The sequence below is a fragment of the Engraulis encrasicolus genome, chromosome 5, assembly GCF_034702125.1.
Source record: "Engraulis encrasicolus isolate BLACKSEA-1 chromosome 5, IST_EnEncr_1.0, whole genome shotgun sequence".
Taxonomy (NCBI): Eukaryota; Metazoa; Chordata; class Actinopteri; order Clupeiformes; family Engraulidae; genus Engraulis; species Engraulis encrasicolus.
Window position 1 is genome coordinate 6,068,128 of NC_085861.1, and position 8,970 is coordinate 6,077,097.

The following is an 8,970-nucleotide window of genomic DNA, read 5'->3' on the forward strand; positions in this document are numbered from 1 at the left end:
TACGTACACACCTGTACACACCTGTCTATAGAGATGGGATTTATGGCTCTTTTACGGGATCCGGATCTTAGTGGCTCGTTCCTTTCAAAGAGCCGTTCAAACAACTGGCTCTTTTGGCTCTTTTTTAATTATTTATTCAGTGTTTAGAGTGTAATATTTTGACTCCACCTCAAGGTGATTTTGTTCAAACAACAACTGATTATTCTCCTGCTTCTAAAGACCGTTTTTGCCACTCTTTAAGGCCAACAATTGTGTTTTTTCCCCAAATTGAATTACTCTGGTCGAGGTCACGTGCTTGAATTGAAAGAAAAATGAACGAAATAACGGTCGAGTGGCTCCCCCAGCTGTGATCCGGGTCCCATCGTTCACTTCAGGGAGCCGTTCAAAAGAACCGGCTCGTTCGTGAACGACACACTTCTACCTGTCTACTTTCACACCTGCTGGAGGGTTAGCTGATATCAGAGACTCGCAACCACCACCATGATTGGAATGGAGCGTTGTGCAGTTTCAAAAGAAATACAATATCAATCCCTCCAAAATAAATATGTTATACAATTTCAGAAATTACATGCAGAAAACAATTTCTTTATTTTATCAGTGGACCTAGGCCTATTCAATATAGTAACGTAGCTGTTTTGTTGCCAAGGTGGCCACCTTAAAGCAATGGTTCGGAGTAGATTCACCCTAATGCCTTTTGAACCATGACATCCATCCAGTAGCACCCAAAGCGTTTTCTGGCTTGGACGAACATTAGCAGAGTTACCAAGTTATTTATGGTTATTTCGTGCTGGGGGAAACCCTGACTAGCAGAGGTGGCCAAAGTAAAAGTTAAATTTATGGCTTAAGTACAACACTTGCATATATTACATAGCGGTTACATCAGTTATTCCGTTATATCTAATGAGGTGGTCAGACATTGATACCTAGAAACCTAAAAAGAAAATCCCCAAATTTGCTCCAACCGTCGCAGAATTAGGTAGACATCACTCTCCATAGTAGCTGTAGAGCAGTTACTCAGTAAAATTACTTGTGTTGGAAGGAAACTGCCCTGATGAAGGCCAATATGGCCGCAACGCGTAGGCCCATGTGCTTTTAAACTGAATTTACCATGTTAAATTAAAGGCTTTTTTTTTATATTTTTCTGAAATCTCAGAGTGCCTCTGCTTTTTCCGCCCTTTTTTGGACCTACACTTCACCCGGTACAGATGAGCACCTGAGTAATATTACCCTGCAAAGTCTCCTGAGCGCTTTAAGCCCTTTAGTGTCTTCTCGAAACTAAGGCAGGTTTTGATTTTTACTCCTACTTCTACGTTGACCACCTCTGCTGACTAGACTTATGGTGTTTACAGTATGGTCTACTACACCACACAGCATCTGGGAAGCTTAGCGCTAAAGCTTATGGAGAAAACACAGACTGCAGGTCAGAGGTACGAAGCATTAAAGCCAAAGTCAATCTAAGTATCTGTTAAAGCCCAGAGACAGAGCATGCACACAGCTGGGCTGATTCATGATGAGCAGAGCTGCCTCTGAGAGAGTGTGTTTGACTTAGCAACACCAAATACTGAGACAAACAAGCCAGTGTGCAGGGCTGGACTGACCATATGGCATAGCGGGCATTTTCAGAAATGTTTTTAAAAACTGGGTTTTTTGGGGGTATTTTTACATTTCTGAAAATAGGGGCTCACGAGGGTGCAGGGCCCACTGGTGAGTCAGTTCTGCGCCGCTAATTATGAGGGGCACCTTTAAGCCAAAAGTGCCCCGGCCCTATTTCTCCCCCAATCCAGCCAAGGCTGTGTGGTTAATGTGTTGTTATTCGGATCCTAGCCACAGGATTGTTCTGCAAATGCAAATTGAAAACACCACAAATGGATTCCGCCCAATATCAAATCAAATCAAATCATTATGTTCACTGTGTCGTCACTCGCGCTTTTGGGCAAGATGTTTAACCCCTTAAGACGTGACTTTATACATTTGTTGTTACCAGTATGGTAATGACCAAGTCGTGGTGCATTACTAAAGGGCCTGTGATGTATCATAGTATTGTAGTGCTATGGTAGTTACATTTCAATGACTATTACAGCGTGCCCCTGGAGGTACAGCGTGCATTAAGGGGCTACTAAGCATGTATTGGTCACTAGCCCTGAAAAAAGCAGGCTGTTAACTTAACCCCTTAGTGCAGAGCCTATGCCATAGCCGTACTGTCACCACAATGATAATGGCTATGTTTTAATCTGCTACATATGCCTCTCTGTACTGTCATAGCAATGTGGTTATGATGTAGTTGAATATTTTCAGCAAATAGTGAATAGGTCCACCGACGAACCCATCTCCAGTACGAGACTACTGTATATATCAGTGCTTCATGTACTGCATTTCAGAGTGCGCGTGTGTGTGTGTGAGAGAGAGAGAGAGAGAGAGAGAGAGAGAGAGAGAGAGAGAGAGAAAAGAGAGAGTGTGTGTGTGTGTGTGTGTGTGTGTGTGTGTGTGTGTGCGTGCGTGTGCGAGTGAGTTTGTGTGTGTGAGTGTGTGAGTGCGTGTGTGTGTGTGTGTGTGTGTGTGTGTGTGTGTGTGTGTGTGTGTGTGTGTGTGTGTGTGTGTGTGTGTGTGTGTGTGTGTGTGTGTGTGTGTGTGTGTGTGTGTGTGTGTATAGTACTGACCTCCCCAACATCTCTCCAATTTCGTAAAAGTCCTCCACATTCTGCAGCTTGATCATAGCCATGGTGCTGTTCCTGCTAGCTCCACTTCAGCCTCACTGACTGGAAGAAAAAAAGAGAAATATGTATAAACCATCACACACTCTTACTCACACACACGCACACACACACACACACACACACACACACATAGGCACACACATAGGCACATACACACACATGCACGCACGCACGCAGGCACTCACACACACACACACGCATGCACACAAATACACAAGTGTACACACACACACACACACACACACACACACACACACACACACACACACACACACACACACACACACACACACACACACACACACACACAGTGAGAGCTAATCAGTCCCAAACATCCATCCATTCCACGTGTTGTTCCATCCCGTGCAGTGCAAACATTTATTCACAGGTCTCCAGCAGGAATTCCATTGGATGATAAAGAAGGCGACAGGCTAGAAAAGAATTCAGCTGGACCTCCTGTTTCTATTGGAGCTCAAACAACAGCTCACCCCCAAAGAAGAGGAAAAATCCCCACACGCCTGCTTGATGAGTGTGGACATGGTGGTAATTGATACAAAAATGATGGGACTCAGCTCGTGAGTGTGAATTTTCCCTCTTATTCAAATAAGTTTTTTCTCGCACCCAAAGTTATTTATTTCTCTCAAAAAGTTCAGCGTGCCCTCTGATACACTTGAACAGTTCACCCCCCCGGGTTCCTCCAGAAGCCACCTTGACAACACATTTTAGTTTTAGTTTTAGTTTGACAGGTCTCACTGGAATTCCATTTGATGACAGGCTAAAACAATTCAGGTGGAGCTCCTGTTTCTATTGGAGTTCAAACAACAGTTCACTCCCGTAGCCCCATAATGCACGCCGTACCTCCTGTGGCACGCTGTAATAGTCACTGAAAAAGTTAATTACCGGCCCTGCCGTGGCCAACCGGTAGGGCACTCGTCTACCATGCGGCTGGCCCGGGTTCGATTCACGGCCCGGGTCATTTGCCGACCCCTCCCCATCTCTCTCCCCATTCGTTTCCTGTCCACCTCTCGCACTGTCCTGTCAAATAAAGTCGAAAAAAAGACCACAAAAAATCTTTCAAAAAGTTAATTACCCTAGTAGTACACTACTATGACATAACACAGGGCCTTTAGTAATGCACTATGACTTGGTCATTGCCATTCTGGTAACAACACATTTATAAAGCTGTGTCCTACCGGGTTAAAGAAGAGGAAAAATTTGCACTCACAAGCTGAGTCTCATTATTTATTTATCAGTTACCACCATGTCCACAAGCCGACTCTTCTTTAAGTAAGCAGTTTCTTCACGCACGCAGCCAAAGTTATTTATTTTACTCCAGAAGTTGAGCCTGCCCTCTGATACACTTGAACAGTTAAGCCCCTCTCACACCTCTCCACCCCCTCACCCCCAATCTCACCTGGATTTCTCCCAGTACCCAGTAACACATTTTTAGTTAGTTACGTTAATTTGATAGGGACAGGGATACTTATCATTTAGACTGTACAACAGCCCAAAAGAAGGCATCACATTTATAGTCCAGGCTAATTTCCAATGCCCTTGCCAAGGAGGTGATTTTGTCTTGCGTATGTAATTTCTAATGCTACCTCACCAAAAAGTTATTCTTTTATGAGTTTCCATCTCATATTCAACATGAAACGGCACAATAGTCTTTCCGATGATGACGCTCCCGTGTCCCCACCACGCTAACTAATGAAAACTCTGTGGGAGACACTATCACACGACAGCTCAGTGGCTGGGCGGGCACCCCCAACCCCAACCCTGCACCACCCCCTCACCCCTCACCCCAACAACCAGAGCAGGAAGTACGCTCACATTCGCACCCACCTCACCCTAATGGAATTCTTTTAGTCATCCAGACTTTCCCGCGGCCCCAATCATCTTCCAAAAATCCCAGAAATCCAAAACACTGACGCCGCCTAAATAAAGTGTGTCTTTGTACAACTTCCTCGACTGTCCCCTAACACCTCTTAGTCCTCATGAGCTTTCATTTCTCTCCTCAGTTCACAGGTGGTTAAATGTCCATGAAACAGTGCAGGTGAAACTAAACGGCTTCTCATGAAGCAGCAGCAGCAAGCAGCCTGCGGCCTGTGTGTGTGTGGGAGGCATCAGAGGTTAACACCCACAACAAGGAAATGAAAAGGGACCAACAATAGCCAGTCTTGCTTCAAAAGGCTCCCGTGACACCAGGAACCGGCAGCAGGAACAGGTGTGCTCGTGAAAGGAAACGCACAAAAGATAATCCCAGCGCCTTTTCTGACAATGTGCTTGTCTGAATTTAGAATATGTTCTGTGTATGTATGCATATACCAATGTATGTATGCACGTATGCATAGAGTAGAGTAGAGTACTTTTATTAATCCTGAAGTAGAGTACTTTTATTAATCCTATATACAGTATGTATTGCACATACATTCTATTCGTATGTTGTAATCTTGTATGCATAAGTGTGTGCATACATGTTGAAGTATATCTACAATAGCACATTCATGTGTATGCAACTTATATGTTTCTGTGTTAGGGTGCACATGTGGGTCCGTGTGTGTCCGTGTGTGTGTGTGTGTGTGTGTGTGTGTGTGTGTGTGTGTGTGTGTGTGTGTGTGTGTGTGTGTGTACGGTATGTGTGTGCCCTGTGCACTCACTGTGGGTCCAAGAGTGTCCGTGTCCGTGGTTGTGTGTGTGTGTGTGTGTGTGTGTGTGTGTGTGCGTGCGTGCGTGTGTACACGGTATGTGTGTGCACTGTGGGTCCATGTGTGTCCGTGTCCGTGTGTGTGCGCGTGTCCGTGTGTGTGTGTGTGTGATAAGGTATGTGTGTGTGCTCTGTGCACTGTGGGTCCATGTGTGTCCGTGTCCGTGTGTGTGTGCGTGTCCGTCCGTGTGTGTGTGTGATAAGGTGTGTGTGTGTGCACTGTGCACTGTGTGCACGTGCTTGTTTGTGTACATTAGTTCCCCTCCTCCCCTCCCCATCAGGCGTCCCAGGGGAGACAACGCAGGATCTGTATCAGTAAATATTTACTCAGCAGGCCTTTGGGGAGAGCAGGAAGAAGGAAGAGACGCCGTTTATCAGCTAACACCCCAACACTGCTGTCAGCTGAGAACCGCACAGACACAGACACAAACATACCCCAACACTGCTGTCAGCACAGCACAGCACAGACATACTCCCTCAATAGAGCACAGCGCAGCGCAGTGCAGACATACCCCCTCACTAGCACACAGCACAGACACAGCACAGCACAGACACAGATATACCCCCTCACTGCTGTCAGCTGAGCACAGCACAGACACAGCACAGACATACCCCCTCACTACCACACAGCACAGACACAGCACAGACACAGACACAGTACTGAACCCCCTTACTAGCACAAACATACTCCTCACTAGCACAGAAGAGAGCACAGGTCATACCCTGACACTGCTGTCAGCTGAGCACAGCACAGCACAGCCACAGACACAGACACAGACAAAGACACAGACACATACATAACAATAGCCATAGACATCATGGAATTCTATATGATGTCTATGGCAATAGCCTCTCACTAAAACACCACACAGCACAGCACAGCACAGCACAGCACAGACATACTCCCTCACTAACACACAGCACAGCACAGACATACTCCAACACTAGCATACAGCACAGACATACTCCAACACTGCTGTCAGCTGAGCACAGCACAGACACAGACACAGACACAGACACAGACACAGCACAGCACAGCACAGCACAGCACAGACATACTCCAACACTAGCATACAGCACAGACATACTCCAACACTGCTGTCAGCTGAGCACAGCACAGACATACTCCTTCACTAGCACACCACACAGCACAGCACAGACACACCCCAACACTGCTGTCAGCTGAGCACAGACACAGACACAGACATAGCAACAGCCCCTCACTTACACCGCACAGCACAACACAGACACACACCCTCACTTGCACACCACACAGACACAGACATACTCCCTCAAAACCACACCACACAGCACAGCACAGACACAGACAGACAGTCTGTACCCCCTCACTATCACACTGCACAGCACAGACACAGCCCCTCACTGGCACACCATACAGCACTGCACTGCACACGTTTATCAGGGACAATACAAGTTCTAGAAAAAACAACCACGAGAAAGAAAGAGAGAGAGAGAGAGAGAGAGGGAGAGAGAGACAGACAGACAGACAGACACAGTGAGACAGACAGAGACAGAGAAAGGGTGGGAGGGAAAGGGAGGGAGGGAAAGAGAGACTGGGTGGCAGAGAGAGAGAGAGAGAGAGAGAGAGAGAGAGAGAGAGAGAGAGAGAGAGAGAGAGAGAATGTGTGTGTGTGGGGGGGGGGTGTTCTGATATCACATGAAATCAGGATGGAAAGGCGGAGCTTATCAGTGCCAACCATTCCCTACAATGACATACTGAACTCCAAAACAAATAGACAACATGCACATAGCAAAAACACTACACAGCACCCCCACCCCCTTTCTCGCCCTTCCTATGTGTGTGTGCGTGTGTGTGTGTGTGTGTGTGTGTGTGTGTGTGTGTGTGTGTGTGTGTGTGTGTGTGTGTGTGTGTCCTTCCACCATGCCTTGTGGTGAAGATGGCTTGTAATGTCAAGGATAACATGACCTATATGATGGTATGGCAACCTCATCCAACAGATTACTGGTAGAGCACTGACGATGATAGACAGCATTAGAGCGAGAGAGAGAGAGAGAGAGAGAGAGAGAGAGAGAGAGAGAGAGAGAGAGAGAGAGAGAGAGAGAGAATCATTCAGCTGTTGGGAAGCTCATTGAGTTCTAGAGCAGGTTATAAGGAGACCGTGGGGCTTACCAACTGATTTGCTTGCATACCAACTGATGTGTGACATAATCTTTTTAAATTCCCATCAGAGAACACGTGTCATAATCGTGATATTTGAACTTCATATAGTAAAATACCGGTCTGACCTCTCCCTTTCACTACACTAATCCCCCGCGACCTAAGCATCATAACGACTCCGCAACAGTGGTATAGTCTACGTAGAACGCGGGTATACGGAGTATACCCACTTCTAAATTTCAGGGATTTCAGTATACCCACTTAAAATTGATTGATCCATTGTTTTGAATAGCACAAATACATACAGTATACCCACTTCAAAAAATGCTCAAATATACAGTATACCCACCATAAAAAAGTAGACTACACCACTGCTCCGCAACGCATACATTCCATCTCACAGAAACACACCCTGCTGTCGCGCGTCATGGGAATACATCTGAGGCAAGATCGTGGTGTTAAAAATGGACGGAAATGTCATTGTGAAAGACAATCAATAACCGTCAACCCGCCCGCCCTGTCCCACAGTGTACTTTTTTTCTGAATAATGACGAAAAGTGATAGTGCGCGCGTCGAGAGAGAGAGAGAGAGAGAGAGAGAGAGAGAGAGAGAGAGAGAGAGAGAGAGAGAGAGAGAGAAGGAAAGATAGAGAGAGAAGGAAAGAGAGATGTCGAACACATGTTCAATACAGTCAAAATAATTTTAAGTTGTCAAAACTGTCACACAAAGAGAAAACTTACCTTGTTTAGCGTCTTCATGGACAACCAGGAAGAGGTTTATTTCACTATACACGTTGACTTATCTGTCTAAAACACAAACGCTGCAGTTGAAAACAATGTATCTGTGATATGGCACATGAATTAAAAATGAAATTTGATTCGACAAAAACTATTGGGGAGCGAAATCATGTAACCTACCTGTTGCTGTTGCCATCGAGGTTGGTGTAGGCTACTTGGTGATGTCCGCGAGCCCCATTCGGATGACAATGACGGAGGTCGAGGTATCACCTGCTATAGACTTCAACATCCTACACAAAGTCTGTTATCACTGATTTCGCATGTCAGTTTGTTTCTGCCCTCTGACTACACACTTGACTGCACTGGCCTGGGTGTGTGTTGTTGACTGGTTATTGCGAACCTCCTCCAGTCCTGATTTTCAAGGGGATTTTGCGAACCCGTGTGGTCGGAGCGGGGCATTGCATGATCCAGGCAAAAGTTGCAGCTGTGCAAATTTCATACCTTCGTTTGTGCTTGTCTGTGCTGCATGTTACTAGCCATTCTTGCAGGCCAGGGGCTGCGTGTGTAGGCTATTGATTTGTGGTAGGCCCAGTAGAGCTCAGATGGAATGGAATGGGACGGATTACCTTTTCGGAATCTTCTAAATAAAACAATCTGATGCGCTCCAGACCACCA

The 8,970-nt window shown here is 46.0% G+C and overlaps 1 protein-coding gene and 1 long non-coding RNA gene across 2 annotated transcripts in view; one reads left to right on the plus strand and one right to left on the minus strand.

The window, feature by feature from the left end:
* Positions 1-2,752, minus strand: part of LOC134448876 (death-associated protein kinase 2-like) — a 41,218-nt gene extending 38,466 nt beyond the window's left edge. The window contains exon 1 of the mRNA XM_063198551.1: positions 2,658-2,752. Within this exon, the coding sequence (XP_063054621.1) occupies positions 2,658-2,719 (62 nt within the window). The 5' untranslated portion in view covers positions 2,720-2,752. The remainder of the gene's footprint in view (positions 1-2,657) is intronic.
* LOC134448888 (uncharacterized) overlaps positions 1-8,970 on the plus strand; it is a 405,753-nt gene that overhangs the window by 240,943 nt on the left and 155,840 nt on the right. The window lies entirely within an intron of this gene.